At 39.8% G+C, this 21,157-nt stretch overlaps 1 protein-coding gene across 1 annotated transcript in view; it reads left to right on the top strand.

Moving 5' to 3' along the window:
- The window catches only part of usp34 (ubiquitin specific peptidase 34), a 96,752-nt gene that overhangs the window by 71,950 nt on the left and 3,645 nt on the right, over positions 1 to 21,157 (top strand). Inside the window, exons 60-78 of the mRNA XM_049469226.1 lie at positions 631 to 782; positions 2,212 to 2,365; positions 3,930 to 3,974; positions 4,094 to 4,198; positions 7,080 to 7,227; positions 7,431 to 7,561; positions 7,689 to 7,862; positions 8,694 to 9,023; positions 11,680 to 11,837; positions 12,022 to 12,100; positions 12,214 to 12,340; positions 12,685 to 12,792; positions 14,578 to 14,682; positions 15,308 to 15,432; positions 15,947 to 16,070; positions 17,786 to 17,865; positions 18,323 to 18,463; positions 18,558 to 18,704; positions 19,404 to 19,551. Coding sequence (XP_049325183.1) covers positions 631 to 782; positions 2,212 to 2,365; positions 3,930 to 3,974; positions 4,094 to 4,198; positions 7,080 to 7,227; positions 7,431 to 7,561; positions 7,689 to 7,862; positions 8,694 to 9,023; positions 11,680 to 11,837; positions 12,022 to 12,100; positions 12,214 to 12,340; positions 12,685 to 12,792; positions 14,578 to 14,682; positions 15,308 to 15,432; positions 15,947 to 16,070; positions 17,786 to 17,865; positions 18,323 to 18,463; positions 18,558 to 18,704; positions 19,404 to 19,551 — 2,581 coding nt within the window. The remainder of the gene's footprint in view (positions 1 to 630; positions 783 to 2,211; positions 2,366 to 3,929; positions 3,975 to 4,093; positions 4,199 to 7,079; positions 7,228 to 7,430; positions 7,562 to 7,688; positions 7,863 to 8,693; positions 9,024 to 11,679; positions 11,838 to 12,021; positions 12,101 to 12,213; positions 12,341 to 12,684; positions 12,793 to 14,577; positions 14,683 to 15,307; positions 15,433 to 15,946; positions 16,071 to 17,785; positions 17,866 to 18,322; positions 18,464 to 18,557; positions 18,705 to 19,403; positions 19,552 to 21,157) is intronic.

Consider the following 21,157-nt stretch of genomic DNA (forward strand, 5'->3'; position numbering starts at 1 on the left):
TGTTTTTTTTTTATTAGTTTTTACATTCAATAACGGATCAATAATTGTTTTTTTTTAGTTTTATTTCTTTTATTTAGATTTTGCTTTGTGTAGAATTTCGTACATGTTTATTACTCGTTATAATTGAATTTTCTTTTGTTTATCTTGTATTATTTTAATACTCATCTTTTGTGGTTTTTAAATAAAAAAAATTTATTAAACCTGTTGTTCTTCAGAATACACATTAATCAGCCAATCAAACAGCAGTTTAGCCCCGCCCACTGCTTTAGAAAATGAAAAGTCTGCAAACTGAAGTAAAGCACTAAAGCATGGCAGCATCCCAGCTAATGAAGGAGTATTCATTCCCCTCCCCCCCCATAATGTTATGAGGTTTATTTTACTGCTTAGGAATAAATTATTAAATTAAATAAGTTATATACAGTTTGCATAGTATAAAAATAATGTTAAACAAATATTTTCCATTCCACTGCAATGAACATAGAAAAGACAATTAATATATAATAATTTTATTTATTTATGTATTAAATGAATCTTTATTTTTGAGTGCATTACATACACTATATATTTATTCATATAATAAAATATAATTCAGGTCTTTTTTATATATTTATGTGCTGTAAATGTGTTCAGACTCAGGTGGAGGTTCTGTCGGAGGAGGAGGGAGAGGAGGAGGATGAAGAGGAGGATATTCTGTCTCTGGCGGAGGAGAAGTACCGGCCGGCGGCTCTGGAGAAGATGATCGCCCTCATCGCCCTGCTGGTGGAACAGAGTCGCTCTGAAAGGTCTGAAAACACACAAAAACTAACACACAAACACAAATAAAAACTAGAATAAAATGTATTACTATATCCTATAAATAGTTTTTCCATATTACTATGTACAAGTCAGTTCACTTGGCCTCTATAAATCTATCTGTTTGAATGGTGAATTACCAACATATTGCAAACCAAACATCAGATTACCATTTCAGAAACATATTTTAATTAATCACTGATTAAATCTGATTAAATAGTCATGAACAGATTATGCTGTTTGACTCAATAATGCACAAAACATGTCATTTTTCATCTTACTGTGGCTGCTGCTGCACCTGCGCAGATCTCCACAACCAGTACAGGCTTCCCCACTAGCATGCTCTGATTAACTCTCCTCCACTTTCAACACAACCAGCAAGCTGATTGGCTCTTTTAGCTGAGGGGAGAGACTTTATCCTTAAGTTCTTAATGTCCTCATATATAAGTCTCTTATAGGCCCAAGAACAGGAGCTTATACCAGTCACACAAGACACAAGCCTTCCATCTGTTTGAATGGGGGAATTACGAAAATACTGGAAACCAAACATCAGATTACCATTTCAGAAACATATTTTAATTAATCACTGATAAAACTTGTGTAACATTTTGAACAGTTTACGAACAGTTTGACTCAAAAATGCAAAAATTAAAAGTGATTTTTTTTTTTTTTTTTTTTTTGCTAGTTATAGCTGCTGTGCCTGCGCTCATCTCCATAGCCAGTGGAGGCTTCTCCACTAGCACTCTCTGATTTACTTGACTCTCAGTACAATCAGCAAGCTGATTGGCTCTATTATCAATCAATCAACCTATGTTTTGACTCGTGTGTACATTGTGGGCAACCCTCATTTTTTATGTAGCCGAACATTTACAGAAACAGGGATTGACATGACAAAGAAAATAGTAGCTACATTTAATTATTTAAAAAATAACAGTAAATAAAAAATATAAAACATTATATATACAAAAAATATATAATTATAATTAGCTAAAACTAACTTTTACATTAAAACATACAATATAAATACAAATAAATAAATGAACTACAAAAATAAAAGCAATAATAATAATAAAAATAATAGTCATAATAAAAGAAAAGCTAAATAAGTTAAAAAGCAATAATACAAAACTATTTAAAATAATAATAATAACAATAATAATAATAATAATAATAATAATAATAAGAAAACAAATAAAAAGGAAATAAAAAAAACTTAAAGAAAAACTAAAATACAAAATAAAATAATAAATAAGATTAAGTAAAACAGGTACAGGCTGTAGGTACAGGCTTTTAGCTGTAGGGCAGGATTTTGTCCCTAAACAGACTCCATGATTATTAGTTTTATAAGAAATCATATTTATCCAACGGTTAGCTGTATTCAGCTATAAAATCTCCCTCTCTCTTTCTTTCTCTCTTTAGGCATCTGACTCTCTCTCAGAGTGACATGGCCGCTCTGACCGGTGGGAAAGGATTCCCCTTCCTGTTTCAGCACATCAGAGATGGGATCAATATCAGACAGACCTGCAACCTCATCTTCAGCCTCTGCAGATACAACAACAGACTGGCTGAGCATGTACGTTACACTCACACTCACGTCACACAGAAACAAACCAGACCAGATACGTCCAAATCCACGATTTCCTCTACTGTATATATACAGGGGTTGGACAATGAAACTGAAACACCTGATATCATTTTAGTGTGGGAGGCTTCATGGTTAAATTGGAGCAGCCTGGTGTTCAATCTTCATTAATTGCACATTATTGCACCAGTAAGAGCTGTAAGAGTGTGAAGGTTCAATTAGCAGAGTAAGAGCACAGTTCTGCTCTAAATATTGCAATGCACACAGCATTATGGGTGACATACCAGAGTTCTAAAGAGGACAAATTGTTGGTGCACGTCTTGCTGGAGCATCTGTGACCAAGACAGCAAGTCTTTGTGATGCATCAAGAGCCACGGTATCCAGGGTAATGTCAGCATACCACCAAGAAGGACTAACCACATCCAACAGGATTAACTGTGGACGCTGTAAGAGGAAGCTGTCTGAAAGGGATGTTCGGGTGCTAACCCGGATTGTATCCAAAAAACATAAAACCACGGCTGATCAAATCACGACAGAATTCAATGTGCACCTCAACTCTCCTGTTTCCACCAGAACTGTCCGTCACCACAATCAATTACTGTGCTCTAAAACCAGGTGTTTCAGTTTCATTGTCCAACCCCTGTGTATATGTAGCTCTGTAGCTGATAAGTGAATATATGCTTTTTAGTGTCAAAAATGCCCATCTCTACAACATTAGCGGTTGTGGTAAAGTTCCTAGCTATACAGCTAGAGGAAGATGGATGATCAAGTCATCAAACCAAGCTGAACTGCTTGAATTTTTGCACCAGGGGTGATTAGCATAAAGTTGTCCAAAAGCAGTGTGTAAGACTGGTGGACGAGAACATGATGCCAAGATGCATGAAAACTGTGATTAAAAGCCAGAAAAATTCTACCAAATATTGATTCCTGAACTCTTAAAACTTTATGAATATAAACTTGTTTTCTTTGCATTATTTGAGGTCTGAAAGCTCTGAATCTTTTTTATTTGCAATTCAGTTTCTGCAAATAAATGCTCTAAATAACTAAAATATTTTTATTTGGAATTTGTGAGAAATGTTTTCTGTAGTTTATAGAATAAAACAACAATGTTCATTTTACTCAAACATAAACCTATAAACAGCAAAATCGGAGAAACTGATTCAGAAACTGAAGCTCTCTCTTAATTTTTTTTCCAGAGCTGTAGTTATCAACCTTACTGAAGCTCAGTGATTACCTGTTGAGCAAAACATAGCCAGCTCGTCCATCTCCATGGCGACAGCACCGTTTTTATGCTGTTGTGTACTATACCTGGCAGCCTGGGCTGTGGAAATGGGACTATTGAACAAGGAGAATGGCAGTAGGCCATTAAATTAATTAAAGGCTAAAACCCACAAAGATTACCGTGACGTATCACAGTTCTAATAAGAAAATACTGCCTGAAGCTTTGCTGACACCATTTTCCTAATACCTGATGGTGCATCCTGATCATGTTATGACATACTACAGAAAATATAATCCTTTAATGATTGAATGTTTTTCTCTGTTTTTTCTGCAGATCGTCTCCATGCTCTTCACATCTATAGCCAAGCTCACACCCGAGGTAAGAGTTCAGCATTGGCTTCAAACAATTCACAATTCTAGTTCTGATTCCAAACTAATGCTGAATTGTGAGTGAGAGACTCACCTCTTCTTTCTTCACACTCGTTTTTTCTATTATAGGCGGCGAATCCGTTCTTTAAGCTGTTGACCATGCTGATGGAGTTCGCTGCAGGTCCTCCTGGAATGCCCTCGTTCGCCTCTTACATACTTCAGAGAATCTGGGAGGTAAAAATGAGGAAATCAGATTTGTGTTGCATCCTGTAACATAATGATACCATGTGTTTAAACTGCCATTAATACAGTGCAGTGCAACGACAGCTCAACACGCTTGGAGGAGAACACTAACCACCAGTTCTGTTACATCAGCTCACAGCTCTCTCTCTCTCTCTCTCTCTCTCTCTCTCTCTCTCTCTCGCTGTCTTTTTTCTCTCTCTCCCTCTCATTTTTTGTCTTTTTCTCTATTTTCACTCACATTTCTTCCTCTCTCTCCCCCTCTCTTGCTGTCTCTCTCCCGCTGTCTGTCTCTCTCTGTCTGTATTTTTCTCTCTCTCTCGCTCTGTCTCTCTCCCGCTGTCTATCTCTCCCTGTCTGTCTCTTTGTATTTTTCTCTCTCTTGCTCTGTCTCTCTCGCTGTCTCTCTTTTTTTTTCCTCTCTCTGTATTTTTCTCTCGCAGACTCTCTCTCTCTTTCTCTGTCGCTGTCTGTCTCTCAATTCAATTCAATTCAAATTGGCTTTATTAGCATGACTGTTTTAAAAAAAACAATGTTGCCAAAGCACACAAATATCAAAACCGAACCTATATAACCTATATAACCTCTCTCTCTGTATTTTTCTCTCTTTCCCTCTCTCGCTGTTTCTCTCTAGCTGTCTGTCTCTCGCCATCTCTCTCTTTGTATTTTTCTCTCTCTTCCTCTCTTTTTTTTTTTGTCTTTTTCTCTATTTTTCACTGGCTCTCTTTCTCTCTCTCCCCCTGTCTCGCTGTCTCTCTCCCGCTGTCTGTCTCTCTCTGTCTTTCTCTCTGTATTTTTCTCTCTCTTTCGCTCTGTCTCTCTGCCGCTGTCTGTCTCTCCCTGTCTGTCTCTCCCTGTCTGTCTCTCTTTGTATTTTTCTCTCTCTTGCTCTGTCTCTCTCTCACTGTCTCTTTTTTTCTCTCTCTCTGTATTTTTCTCTCGCAGACTCTCTCTCTCTTTCTCTGTCGCTGTCTGTCTCTCTCTGTATTTTTCTCTCTTTCCCTCTCTCGCTGTTTCTCTCTAGCTGTCTGTCTCTCGCCATCTCTCTCTTTGTATTTTTCTCTCTCTTGCTGTCTCTTTCTTTGTATGTCTCTCTCTCTCCCTCTCTCTTTCTCTTTTGCAGTCTCTCTCTGTATTTTTCTCTCTCTCGCTGTCTATCTCTGTTTTTCTCTCTCTCTGTCTCTTGCTCTCTCTCTTTTGCTGTCTCTCTGTATTACTCTCTCTCTCTCTCTCTCTCTCTCTCTCAATTCAAAGAAGCTTTATTGGTGTGACCATAGTTAATTACAGTATTGCCAAAGAATTAAGTAAATGATTAATTGAAGAAAAAAAAAAGAACAACAATTGATCAGTTATAATATATACATAAATAATTTGCTACATTTAATTAGACATTATCATTGTAGGTGATTGTTTGGATATTGTAGATTTTTTTTTTATTATATGATTCATATGTATTATCTCTGTATCTCTGTATTATCTCTGTATTACATGTATTACTCCGTGGCAAGGACAGCTGTCCTCAGCCCGCTCCTTATCCACTGGGGTTCCCCAAGGTTCGGTACTGGGACCCCTTCTCTTCTCCATATACACCACCTCTCTTGGTCAGGTTGTCCGCTCACACGGATTTTCCTACCATTGCTTTGCCGATGACACCCAGCTATACCTGTCGTTCTCACCTGAAGATCACTCAATCTCTGCACGGATATCGCAGTGTCTCTCTGACATATCCTCATGGATGAAGGAGCATCACCTTCAATTAAATCTCTCAAAGACTGAACTTCTGGTTATACCAGCAAAACCATCTTTTCAACACAACTTCTCTATAAGTATCGACTCTCTCTCTCTCTCACCGACAAAGGTTGCTAGGAACCTGGGTGCTCTATAACATCCGAAAAATTAGACCGTTCCTGACGCAACAGGCCACCCAACTCCTGGTGCAAGCGGTCGTCATCTCACGCCTCGACTACTGCAATGCCCTGCTAACTGGCCTCCCGGCCTGTGTAGTAAAACCACTCCAGATGATCCAGAACGCAGCAGCACGTCTGGTCTTCAACCAGCCAAAACGGGCACATGTCACCCCGCTGCTCATTGAGCTCCATTGGCTACCAGTTGATGCTCGCATCAAATTCAAAGCTCTTACAATCGCCTACAAGGTGATGTCAGAACAGCTCCTTCCTACCTGCACTCACTCCTGAAGGCTTACGCTACCTCCCGGCCGCTGCGCTCCTCCAATGAACGTCGCCTCGCTTTACCAAACAAACATTCACACAAAGCAATCCAGACTGTTCTCATACAGAGTTCCCCAATGGTGGAACAAACTACCTTCCACTACCAGAGCTCTTTAAAGAGCACCTACTCTCCTAACACCTCTAACTAACTACCTTCTACTACCAGATCAGGAGAATCTCTCACTATCTTTAATAAACTCCTGAAGACAGAGCTCTTCAAAGAGCACTTACTCTCTTAACACCTCTAACACACTAACTACTTCTAACCTCATTTCCTTCTTCCCCTCCTTCACTCCTCTATCCTATTATTCCCCTTTGACCTCCTTTTATCCCTATCCAAAGATGTTTTACCTTTAAACTTATTTTACATTGTACTTGACTATTGTAAGTCGCTTTGGACAAAAGCGTCTGCCAAATGTAATGTAATGTAATGTAATGTAATATTAGAATCTGGTGATTTTGGTATGTTAATAACTTGACTAACCCATCTCTCTCTCTCTCTCTCTCTCTCTCTCTCTCTCTCTCTCTGTCTCTCTCTCTCTCTCTCTCTCTCTCTCTCTCTGTCTCTCTTTCTCTCTGTCTCTCTCTCTGTCTCTCTCTCTGTCTCTCTCTCTCTCTCTCTCTCTCTCTCTCTGTCTCTCCTGCAGGTGATAGAGTATAACCCGTCTCAGTGTTTGGATTGGTTGGCTGTTCAGACTCCCCGTAATAAACTGGCTCACAGCTGGGTTCTGCAGAACATGGAGAACTGGGTGGAGCGATTCCTACTGGCACACAATTACCCCCGCGTACGCACCTGTACGTACACACACACACACACACACACACACACATACGTATTTATATAAAATAACCTAGACCTGTAAAAAACACACTGGAATGTGCTTTATTATACACACTGCCGATTAAAAGCTTTTTACATTTTATTTTATTATAAAATTTTGGTAATGTGGTTTCAAACTTTATTAATTAATAATTAATAACTCTCTCTCTCTTCCCAGCGGCGGCGTACCTCCTGGTCTCCCTGATTCCCAGTAACTCGTTTCGGCAGATGTTTCGCTCCACTCGTTCTCTGCACATCCCCACGCGGGACCTCCCCCTCAGTCCTGACACCACCGTCGTCCTGCACCAGGTCTGATCTCACACCCTGTACTCAGAACACTTACAGAAAATGACCTCAAATACCTCAAATTTACCTGTGATTAATATTAAATAATTGAGTAATTATTAATGGTTTGGCTATTTCCTCTGTTCTGCAGGTTTATAACCTGCTGCTGGGTCTGCTGGGCCGGGCTAAGCTCTACGTGGACGTTGCGGTTCACGGCACCACCAAACTGGTCCAGTACTTCAGCTTCATGACCTACTGTCTGATCTCCAAGACTGAGAAGCTGATGTTCTCCGGATACTTCATGGACCTGTGGAACCTCTTTCAGGTGGGGGAGGGGCATGGGTACAGTCTAATACAAGCAGTGTTAAGATAGTGTGTGATTTTGCAGACTCAATAATTTTATTAGTCGAGTAATGCACCGTATTTTAAGGCGCACAATCAATAAGGCACACATTTTATGTGACTCTAGTAAGGCACAGGGGTGTGGCCATGTTTTCCTTTTAGTTCAGCAACACTGTAATTCTTAAAATAAAACAAAATAGCATTTCAGTGAGCATTTATTAGGTGTGTAATCGCTTCTGTTTATGTACAATAAGCTTAGATTTCCACATTTCCACTGGAGTATTAGCATTAGCGGCTAACTTCTAGCGGGTAGTGCTAATGCTGCTCCATCAGTGCTAACTGGGGTTAGCTGCAGGCTACAGGCCGATAAGGCTCACCTCTGGGCTGCCAAACAGTTAGCATGTAACGCAGTTAGCAGGTAATGCTAATGCTGCTCCAGCAGTGCTAGCCAGGGTTAGCAGCAGGCTACAGGCAGATAATGCTCACCTCTCTCTGGTCGGCTAAAAAGCTAGCGCATAGCATGGTTAGCATGTAAAGTTAATGCTGATCCAGCAGTGCTAGCTGGGGTTAGCAGCAGGCTACAGGCCAATAATGCTCACTTCTCCATGGCTAACGCTAGCGCTTAGCGTGGTTAGCAGATAATGCTTATGCTGCTCCTGCAGTGCTGACCGGGGTTAGCAGCAGGCTACAGGATGATAATGCTCACCTCTGGTCAGCTAAAGAGCTAGTTTTAAGATGCTTCATTTAATTAAATTCTGTATAAAATCTGCGATTAAATAATTAATAACGTATTTCTTTTATCACCCCATTCCAGCCCAAACTCTCCGAGCCGGCGATCGCCACCAATCACAACAAGCAGGCCCTGCTGTCCTTCTGGTATAACGTGTGCGTGGACTGCAGCGAGAACGTGCGCCTGATCGTACAGAATCCAGTGGTGACCAAAAACATTGCCTTCAACTACATCCTGGCTGACCACGACGACCAGGAGGTGGTGCTGTTTAACCGCGGGATGCTGCCGGCCTATTACGGCATCCTGCGCATGTGCTGCGAGCAGTCGGCTGCGTTCACCCGCCAGCTGGCCTCGCACCAGAACATCCAGTGGGCCTTTAAAAACCTCACACCACACGCCAGCCAGTACCCCGGGGTAAATACACACTCAGATATAGACAGATTATAGGAGGGCTATCTAAGGGAACATATGGGAGTATAGGGCAGTATGGACGAATATAGGGGACTATGAGGGATTGTAGATATACACTACCGTTCAAAAATTTGGGGTCACGCAAACAATTTTGTGTTTTCCATGAAAAGTCACACTTATTCACCACCATATGTTGTGAAATGAATAGAAAATAGAGTCAAGACATTGACAAGGTTAGAAATAATGATTTGTATTTGAAATAACATTGTTTTTACATCAAACTTTGCTTTCGTCAAAGAATCCTCCATTTGCAGCAATTACAGCATTGCACACCTTTGGCATTCTAGCTGTTAATTTGTTGAGGTAAGCTGGAGAAATTGCACCCCACGCTTCTAGAAGCAGCTCCCACAAGTTGGATTGGTTGGATGGGCACTTCTGGCGTACCATACGGTCAAGCTGCTCCCACAACAGCTCAATGGGGTTCAGATCTGGTGACTGCGCTGGCCACTCCATTACCAATAGAATACCAGCTGCCTGCTTCTGCTGTAAATAGTTCTTGCACAATTTGGAGGTGTGTTTAGGGTCATTGTCCTGTTGTAGGACGAAATTGGCTCCGATCAGGCGCTGTCCACTGGGTATGGCATGGCGTTGCAAAATGGAGTGATAGCCTTCCTTATTCAGAATCCCTTTTACCCTGTACAAATCTCCCACCTTACCAGCACCAAAGCAACCCCAGACCATCACATTACCTCCACCATGCTTAACAGATGGCGTCAGGCATTCTTCCAGCATCTTTTCATTTGTTCTGCGTCTCACAAACGTTCTTCTTTGTGATCCAAACACCTCAAACTTGGATTCATCCGTCCACAACACTTTTTTTCCAGTCTTCCTCTGTCCAATGTCTGTTCTTTTGCCCATCTTAATCTTTTTCTTTTATTAGCCAGTCTCAGATATGGCTTTTTCTTTGCCACTCTGCCCTGAAGCCCAAAATCCCGCAGCCGCCTCTTCACTGTAGATGTTGACACTGGTGTTTTGCGGGTACTATTTCATGAAGATGCCAGTTGGGGACCTGTGAGGCATCTGTTTCTCAAACTAGAGACTCTAATGTACTTATCTTCTTGCTTAGTTGTGCAACGCGGCCTCCCACTTCTTTTTCTGCTCTGGTTAGAGCCTGTTTGTGCTGTCCTCTGAAGGGAGTAGTACACACCGTTGTAGGAAATCTTCAATTTCTTAGCAATTTCTTGCATGGAATAGCCTTCATTTCTAAGAACAAGAATAGACTGTCGAGTTTCAGATGAAAGTTCTCTTTTTCTGGCCATTTTGAGCGTTTAATTGACCCCCTAAATGTGATGCTCCAGAAACTCAATCTGCTCAAAGGAAGGTCAGTTTTGTAGCTTCTGTAATGAGCTAGACTGTTTTCAGGTGTGTGAACATGATTGCACAAGGGTTTTCTAATCATCAATTAGCCTTCTGAGCCAATGAGCAAACACATTGTACCATTAGAACACTGGAGTGATAGTTGCTGGAAATGGGCCTCTATACACCTATGTTGCACCAAAACCAGACATTTGCAGCTAGAATAGTCATTTACCACATTAGCAATGTACAGAGTGTATTTGTTTAAAGTTAGGACTAGTTTAAAGTTATCTTCATTGAAAAGTACAGTGCTTTTCCTTCAAAAATAAGGACGTTTCAATGTGACCCCAAACTTTTGAACGGGTATATATATATATATGGGCACATATGGGAGTATAGGGGAGTATGGACGAGTATAGGGGACTAAGAGGGATTGTAGATATATATAAGGGCACATATGGGAGTATAGGGGGGTATGGACGAGTAAAGGGGACTAAGAGGGATTGTATATATATATATATATATATATATATATATATATATATATATAGATAGATATAGATATATATATATATATATAGATAGATATAGATATATAGATATATGGGAGTATAGGGGACTATGGAAAAGTATATGGGACTAAGAGGGATTGTAGATATATATAAGGGCACATATGGAAGTATAGGGGAGTATTGACGAGTATAGGGGACTTTGAGGGATTGTAGATATATATAAAAGGGCACGTATGGGAGTATAGGGGAGTATGGACGAGTATAGGGGACTATGAGGGATTGTAGATATATATAAGGGCACATATGGAAGTATAGGGGAGTATGGACGAGTATAGGGGACTTTGAGGGATTGTAGATATATATAAAAGGGCACGTATGGGAGTATAGGGGAGTATGGACGAGTATAGGGGACTACGAGGGATTGTAGATATATATAAGGGCACATATGGAAGTATAGGGGAGTATGGATGAGTATAGGGTAATATGCGGTTGTATAGACCTATATTAGGGCACATATGGGAGTATAGGGGAGTATGGGCTAGTATAGGGGACTATGAGGTAGTATAGACCTATATTAGGGCACATATGGGAGTATGGGGGTGGGCAGGGTAAAATTGGTGTATTGCAGTATTGGGAGTATAGGGTAGTAGAAAAATATAGTGTGTCATGTAGTAATATTACCAAAAAAAACACACTTGCCCTCATTTTGCAGTAAATTAAATATTGTGCGCTACTCTAAATCTGAAAGTTTGCGTACAGAAGTAAAGGCGTGTTTATATTCGTCTCTGCAGGCGGTGGAGGAGTTATTTAACCTGATGCAGCTGTTCGTGGCTCAGAGGCCGGATATGAGGGAGGAGGAGCTGGAGGATATTAAACAGTTTAAAAAGACTACAATCAGCTGCTACCTGCGCTGCCTGGACGGCCGGTCCTGCTGGACTACTCTTATCAGGTACTGTCTGAAATTCATCTTCATATTTCCAATATTTTTACTCAAATAAGGTGAATAATATCATGAAAATAATTCTAAATGAAACAGATTATTATACTTTTTAGTTCTCTTTATTCTTTTTGAGTTTGAGACAAATTTGTAGCCATATTTTAATCAATATTCTTTTTCTCCCTGTTACTCTCAGTGCCTTCCGCGTGTTACTGGAGAACGATGAGGACAGGCTGCTGGTGGTCTTTAACAGGGGGCTGATCCTGATGACTGAGGTGAGTGTTGTTTCTTCAAACCTCTCAGTTTTTCCAATAAAATGCATCGTTGTCTTTATTGTGTTACTTTATTGGCTGTTTTATATCTTTTTTTTTTTTTTCTCCATTTCTAGTCCTTTAATACTCTACATATGATGTACCATGAGGCCACAGCGTGTCATGTGACCGGTGACCTGGTGGAGCTGCTGTCCATTTTCCTCTCTGTCTTAAAGGCAACTAGACCTTACCTGCAGCGCAAAGGTACTACATTACCCATAATGCACAGTGCTCTGTGAACTGTTAGGAACACTACATACAGACTATGGAGGAACTACATGCCGAAAGTCATGGGACACAAAGTTGTGTGTGTGTGTGTGTGGGGGGAGGGGGGGTGTATAGGGGGGTATGGAGAGTATGGTATATTAACGGCAGTATATAGTATAATAGGCTAATATAGGCAGGTATGGGGTAATATAGATAATATAGGGGACTATTCAGAGACTGATGACAATGTATAATCACTCATACAATGAACATTAAAAATAATAAATATTAGAATATTTATTTTTATAATTTATGTGTATGTTCTTTTTATTTCTCTGCAGATGTAAAGCAGGCTCTAATCCAGTGGCAGGAGAGGATCGATTTTGCACATAAACTGCTGACACTCCTCAATTCCTACAGTCCTCCAGAGCTACGCAACGCCTGCTTAGGTAAAAAAAAAAAAATCAACGCTTACTTATACATATAAGATAAGATATATACTTTATTACAGTAATTCAGTTCAAAATGTGAACCTAATTTATTACACAGAGTGATCTGTTATAAGCATTTGAAACCCAAAATCAGTGTCTCAGAAAATTAGAATATTATATAAGACCAATTGATACTTTTTGCAGTCTGGGCAGTGTGCCAAGTCCTGCTGGAAAATGAAATCCACATCTCTATAAAAGTTGTCAGTAGAGGGAAGCATGAAGTAAGATTTTGTGGGAAAACACAAACATATAACACAGTGGATCAACACCAGCAGATGATTAGCATGTCTCTCCAAACCATCACTGATTGGTGGAAACTTCACACTAGACCTCGAGCAGTTTGGACTGTGTGTCTCTCCACTCTTCCTCCAGACTCTGCTCCCTTGATTTACAGATGAAAAGCAAAATTTACTAATTATTTTTGGGTTTTTATTGGCTGTAAGCCATAAATATCAACAATAAAAGAAATAAACGCTTAAAATAGATCACTCTGTGTTTAATACATTTATATAATATGAGTTTCACATTTGCTAATGAATTACTGACATAAAGTAACTTTTTTTAAATTTTTTAATGCACAAGTGTGTATATATCTTATATCCCTGTGTATTTTTTACTACCGTATTTTTCGGACTATAAGGCGCACCGTATTATAAGACGCACTATCAAAGAACGCCTATTTTCTGCTATTTTTCCATACATAGGGCGCATCGCATTATAAGGCGCGTTAAGTGACACTAGAAAGGGTGCCTATATCAAAGTGAACAGGGGTGGCGCAATGTTTCCCTTCCCCCACCGGGGGTGGTCGCTTCCCGGAGGAGCGTCTCAGTATATATAAATCTAGCTCTTTCAAAGTCAAACGAGTGCTGGATATTAATCTACACAGATTCCTCTCCTGAAAACTGTTTATTTGGGTGAGTAACGTGCTTCAGTTTATTTACAGTAAGCTTAGATTTCCAGATGTCCACTAAGGCTTGCTGCACCAGCGTTAGCATAGCTATCCGCTAGCACGCTAGCTAGTCACCTAAACTAGTAAAGTTAACCCAAACTTAAACGACAGCGACAGTGAGATATTAGCTAGCAATTCGTCCCCCGTAGCTTGTTTTAACACGGTAAACAAGCAGATTACAGGCTGATAAAACTCACCTCTGAGAGAGTTAGCGCTTAGCATCTAGCTAATGCTAGCCAGGCAAAGCAGCACAGACTTACAGGCCGATAACTCGCCTCTGAACGATGAACGCTTAGCGATTAGCATCTAACTCTAATAATACTGCTCCAGCAGTATTAAAAGTGCTAAATTTAGAAAATACTGATCTCTGAACAGTGAAAAAGCTAGCTAGCTAAGCGGTTAGCATCTAGCTAATGCTATTGCTGCTCTGCACGGAGTGTGTGTTTACTGCTCCTTACACCTGACGGGTAAAATTTAGATAATACTGATCTCTGAACAGTGAATAAGCTAGCTAATGCTATTTGCTGCTCCAGCCTCGGAGCTGCACGGCTCTGGACTCTGTATAGCACTGAAACTCTGTATAACGCTGCACGGAGTGTGTGTTTACTGCTCCTTACAACCTGACGAGTAAAATCCATACAAAAGGCGCACCGTATTATAAGACGCACTGTCAATTTTTGTGAAAATTAAATGTTTTTAAGTGCGCCTTATAGTCCGAAAAATACGGTATATTGAATTCAAATAATGTTTAATGTGTTTTCCCTTTATCTTTTATTTTCTTATTATTTATTTAGATGTGTTGAAGGAACTGGTGCTGCTGAGTCCACACGACTTCCTGCACACACTCGTGCCGTTCTTGCAGCACAACCACTGCACATATCATCATAGCAACATCCCCAGTAAGGCTCTCTCTCTCACACACACACAGTTCTTATAGTGCTGCATCCCAGGTAATTTCACTGTTAGAAAGAATTCCACTATATTAAACTATCTTACATAGGGCTCTAAGTTTTTCAGCAAGCTAAACACTGCCACTATAATCAGGAGATCGCTGGTTCGAATCCAGGTCATGCAGCTTGCCATCATCAGCAGCTAGAGCCCCGAGAGAGCATAATTGGTCTTGCTCCCTCTCTGGATGGGTACAGTAGATGGCGCTCCTTCCCCTCATCACTCCTAGGGTGATGTGGATCAGCACAAGGCTGCGTCTGTGAGCTGATGTATCAGAACCAAGTCGCTGCGCTTTCCTCCGAGTGTTAGCGCTGTGATGCTACTCGGCGATGCTGCATCAGCAGCAGTTCAAAAAGAGGCGGAGTCTGACTTCACATGTATCCGAGGAGGCATGTGCTAGTCTTCACCCTCCTGGTGTGTTGGGGCATCACTAGTGATGGGGGATATAGCTACATAGGGGGAAAAAATTACATTACATGCTGTACATCTGTTTGCTGATACTATTACAATTCTGTTCTATATTACATGCATTTTTTCTCTCACTCTTCCTTTTTTCTCTCTCTCTTTTCTTCGCAGTGTCGTTCGGTCCATATCTTCCCTGTAGAGAGAACATCAAGCTGATGGGAGGAAAGAACAATATTCGGCCGCCCCGACCTGAACTCAACATGTGCCTCCTGCCTTCCATGGTGGAAACCAGCAAGGTGTGTGTGTGTGTGTGTGACTTTTTATGCCAGTGTATTGTGTGTGCTAGTTTTTCTGCCCTCTGGATATTTTCATTGGCCATTTTATCCGAAACACCTTCAGTACTGTACTGAAATATACAGGACCAGACAAAAGTTTAATTTTCTACATTGTAGATTAATATTAATGACAAAAAAACGATTAAGGGACACATATATTGAATTATGTAGTAAAACAGTGAAAAAGTGGAAAAGATGGTGATTTGAGGTGATTTAATTGGGATGAGTTGGAGCAGCAACTATTGTTCAGCACCTCCAGGAACTCCTTCTTTCAAGACACTGAGGAAAAAAAAATATTCCAGGTGACTCTCCCTCATGAAGACTCTGAGATTAGCTTTAATATATATATATTTTTCAAATCTTCAGTAATCCAGTTCTGTGCGGTAGCTGTTTCTGATAAAGTGGCCTGTGAGAGTAAGTAGTGTTCATGTATCTGATGATTGAGTATCTTCTCTAATTGATCTCCCGCTCGCAGGGTAAAGATGAGGTGTATGACCGGATGCTGATGGACTACTTCCTGTCCTATCATCAGTTCATCCACCTGCTGTGTAGAGTGGCCATCAACTGTGAGAAGTTTACAGAGACCCTGGTCAAACTCAGTAAGTCTTCATAACTCTCTATAGCTGTGTATAGCGTCGCTGTCCTATGAAAAACACTTATCTCCATTATTTGTAGATTTTTAGTTTACTACAGTTTGAATTTGAATTTTGAACAGACAAACTGTCTCTTATGCCGAGCTCAGACTAAACGACATTTTTGTCCCTCACGATGTTCACTATGTCAGATTAGGCAGTTATTTTTTTATTTTGCGTCGTTCTCGGGGGACTGGCAACACTACACGTTAGTCACCCACCAATCCTCGTCCGCGTCCTCGCGTGAGTTCGAAGGTCAACTTGGGGGAGAAGCATAGAATCTGAGAATTATGGCTACAGAAGCCCTTTGCGTGATTTTAGTGCTTTTGTACTCAGAAAAACTAAAACTATAAAAAAGGGGGAAAAGCGTCTGTGGGCTCCTGGGTTCCTGGGTGACCCAAATGGACATTACATCCTTTTTGTACACCAGAGAGAACTTAAGGTATGGTAAAGATGTAGCTACTTAGGTTTCAATGCCTGTAAACAGAATATCTCATGGATGAAGTAGATTATTAAGTCAAGTCAAGTGGTTTTTATTGTCATTTCAGCTATATACAGAGTACACAGTGAAATGAAACAACGTTCCTCCAGGCACCATGGTGCACATAAACACAGTGTAGACAGAACAATAGTGCAACAGTACAAAAAGTGCAGACAGACAATACAGACAAAGAAAAATAAATAACAAGACAGTGTGCAAATTATGCAGTGTGCAAAAAAGACCAGTGAGGTAGTAATTACCTCTATTACACAGTGTGCAATAGAGTCCAGTGAGGTAGTAGGGTTTTTTAGTGCTTTCATTTTCTGGGGTAAGTGGGGTAGAGTGACAGTACAGAAAAGAAATAGAAAAGAAATCAGTTCAGTCTCTGCAGTTGAGGAGTCTGATGGCTTGGGGGTAGAAGCTGTTGCAGATTATTAGATGATTATTAGATTATTCTTCTGTTTATCTGGTCCAGAGAACTGCAGGAGCACCGTCCTGCTTTCTTTTCTCACTGTGCGCCACAGAGCGCTCCGTCTTCCTATTGGTCAGAGTCAGGGAGCAGGGGCGGAGCAGCATGTGTCAAACTAGGCGATAAAATACAAAAAAATCTAACATGCTAGTCTTTCCGTCGGACGCTCCGACGGCGTCGCTCACGCACGTAGTTTGTCGGCACCGAGTCAAAATCAGGCTAAAATCGTGTGGTCTGATCCGGGCAGTACACTGTGACAAAATTTATTGATGAACGGACCAATAGAAACTCTTCAAAATGACCTGAAATAAACTCATTTTACATTGACTTCCATTTAAAAGTTTACATGTTTTTTCTCCCTCCTGTAAAGTTGCTGTTTTGGAGATAAGTGTTTTTTTATTGGACAGCGACCATATTAGGGCTGTTAACGTTAGAGCATATGCATATTCATTCATTTGGAATAGGTAACTCAGTATAGTGGTTTTAATGCAATTAATTACACCATAATCTACCCGGCCCCACCCATTTTACAACTACTTTTATCTACTCTAATATATTTAACACTATAAAAACTTGCATCTTAAAAAAAAACAAGTGTGATTAATCGCAGTTAATCACCAAAAATTGTCCTGATTAATCTGATTAATTTTTTTTAAACGGTTGACACCACCATTTTTATACCCATGTCCATAGCATTTTAAGCGGTGTGTTAACCATGTTACCTGTGCACAGGTGTGCTGATGGCGTATGAAGGTCTGCCGCTGCACCTCGCTCTGTTTCCTAAGCTGTGGACGGAGCTGAGTCAGTCTCAGGTAAGGAAGCACAGAGAATATTGTTACAGTGAACTTTTACCACCTGTACGTCCTATAATTAAAACTTGAACCCCCCAATAGGGCTTGAGACAGTTATATATCCTTTATATATACCTATAATGTTAGATAATGCAGTAAATGTACAGTGTCCATCCCTGATAAATATATCTTGTAATACAGTTTTTACACCACTTAGTCACTTAGTCTCATCTGTAGTCTGCCTGCTACTGAATCAGATATAGCTGAATCAAAATTAAAGTGATTTAAAGTTCTGGGATCGTTAACGCATCTAATTAACGCAGGTTAATTTAGCCCAGCTAAGGCCTTTTCTTTTCATTTTTAAACTCTTTTTAATATATGATTGATTTCAGAGGAAACAGTAAAAGAGCAGCTTTCCCAATACTTTATTCCTTATATAATGTATATATTGAATGTCTCTGTTTGTCTCTGTGTTCAGTCGTCTCTGGCAAAGACGTGTGTGAAGCTGCTATGTGAGGATCCTGCGTTTGGAGAGTATATTAAGTGCATTCTGATGGACGAGAGAACGTTCCTCAACAATAACGTAGCCTATTCATTCCTCACCTGCTTCTTACATAAGGTACACACACACACACACACACACACACACACACGCTTGTGGTATTTTAATGCTGGACGTAATGGTAATTGTAATTGTATGTGTGTGTGCGCAGGTGCAGCCGCAGGTGCTGTCGGGGCCGAGCTGTGCGAACCTGATCAGCGTTCTGGTCACTAACCTGCTGAACGAGTACCACTCCCTCCAGCCTGAACCGGCCAATCAGAGCGCAGAGATCAGCAAGACCAGCAGCTTACTCAACGCAGTCAGTACCCACACATTATCAATAATTAAATAATTATTCAGTACCTACTGCAGATTATTCAGTATCTACTTCAGAATATTCAATATCAATTACAAATTACAGTATCTAATATAGATTAATTATCAGTTATGAATTATTCAGTACCTACTATAGATTATTCACTATCTACTACAGATTATTCAATATATATCATGAATTATTCAGTATCGGCTACAGATTATTCAGTATCTATTATGATTTATTCAGTATCTAATATAGATTAGTCAGTATCTATTATAAATTACTCAGTATTTACTACATATTATTCTGTATCTACTACAGATTATTCAATATATATTATGAATTATTTAGTACCTATTATAGATTATTCATTGTCAAATACAAATTAGTCAGTATCAATTTTGTATTATTCAGTATCTAATACAGATTATTCAGTATCGAATACAAATAATTCAGTATCAATTATGAATTACTGAGTATCCACTACAGAATATTCAGTATTAATTATGAATGGTTCTGTATCAATAATTAACTATTCAGTACCTACTATCGATTATTCATGATCAATTATGAATTATTCAGTATCTGCTATAGATTATTCAGTATGTATTATTAGGAATTATTATTTAACTTGTATAGATTATTGATTATGTATTATGAATCTCATAAACTCATGTATACGTTATGTGTTGTTCTCAGGATTTGCGAGCTCTGGTGCTGATGTTGACGATACACACTCCTCAGCAGCTGGACCCGGCGCTCGGCCCCGCCCTGCAGGAGCTGCTGAGTAAATGCAGAGCCTGCTTACAGCATCGCTCCACACACACACTCGACCCCAAAACCAAAGGTACACACACACACACACACACACACACAACCCCAAAACCAAAGGTACACACACACACACACACACACACACACAACCCCAAAACCAAAGGTACACACACACACACACACACACACACACACACACACTCGACCCCAAAACCAAAGGTACACACACACACACACACACACACACACACACACACACACTCGACCCCAAAACCAAAGGTACACACACACACACTCGACCCCAAAACCAAAGGTACAAACACACACACACACACACACACACACACTTGACCCCAAAACCAAAGGTACACACACACACACACACTCGACCCCAAAACCAAAGGTACACACACACACACACACTCGACCCCAAAACCAAAGGTACACACACACACACACACTCGACCCCAAAACCAAAGGTACACACACACACACACACTCAAATTATACATCTATATCAGCCCATTTTTGTAAATGATTTGGGATTATAACATGATGGATAATGTAAAAATCCGTGTATCATTCGTTCATTTGATATTCAATTGAGAATCAAAATCGGAAAATTAAAAAACCAATTCGTTTTTTCGTTTTTTCGTTTTTGAATATAATACCAAAAAACGAATAACGGCTTGTATTTTGTATTTTTATTTGGTTATCCAAACAAAAATTGGAAATTTAAAAAACGGACCAGGAGCCGAATTTGATTTTGATTTTGAACTTGACCCATTTGTGTGCCCCGGAAGTTACTGATTTGTTTATTCTTGGTGGGTTTCTGTTGCGCGGGAGTTCACTGCAGTGTTATCTACACAGTCTGTATTGCTGTAGGCTTTGGATGGAGTTGAGGATGGAGAGTTTTATCTTGTTCAGAGGAACTAAACGCGTTGCAGTGAAAGAAGACGATATGACAACAGAAAATACATGTCTTTTTCGCTTAAGGTCGTGTTGAACACAGAACCTTCTAACACTCATTGCAGAACATCGCTGGATCCCCATTTGCTGCAACGTGCACGAAATCTCTTCATGCGTCTTACCACCTTCAAAAAGATCTTTAATTAGGCCAGAATGTGGTTCCAGTCCGGCCATGCTGCCTACAGCAATACAGACTGTGTAGATAACACTGCAGTGAACTCCCGCGCAACAGAAACCCACCAAGAATAAACAAATCAGTAACTTCCGGGGCACACAAATGGGTCAAGTTCAAAATCAAAATCAAATTCGGCTCCTGGTCCGTTTTTTAAATTTCCAATTTTTGTTTGGATAACCAAATAAAAATACAAAATACAAGCCGTTATTCGTTTTTTGGTATTATATTCAAAAACGAAAAAACGAAAAAACGAATTGGTTTTTTAATTTTCCGATTTTGATTCTCAATTGAATATCAAATGAACGAATGATACACGGATTTGTAAAGCCTGGTTATTTCTGATAAAATGTTATTTATATTAAATGTTATTTGCGTTAAAATGTTATTAATGTAAAAACTTTATTTATGATAAAATGTTATTGCTGTAAAAATGTTATTTACATTGAAATGTTATTTCTGCCAAGATTCTTCGGCTAAAATGTTATTGACGTTGAAATGCTATTTACATTGATGCATTATTTCTGATTAAATAGAT

The sequence above is a fragment of the Astyanax mexicanus genome, chromosome 21, assembly GCF_023375975.1.
Source record: "Astyanax mexicanus isolate ESR-SI-001 chromosome 21, AstMex3_surface, whole genome shotgun sequence".
In the NCBI taxonomy this organism is placed as follows: Eukaryota; Metazoa; Chordata; class Actinopteri; order Characiformes; family Acestrorhamphidae; genus Astyanax; species Astyanax mexicanus.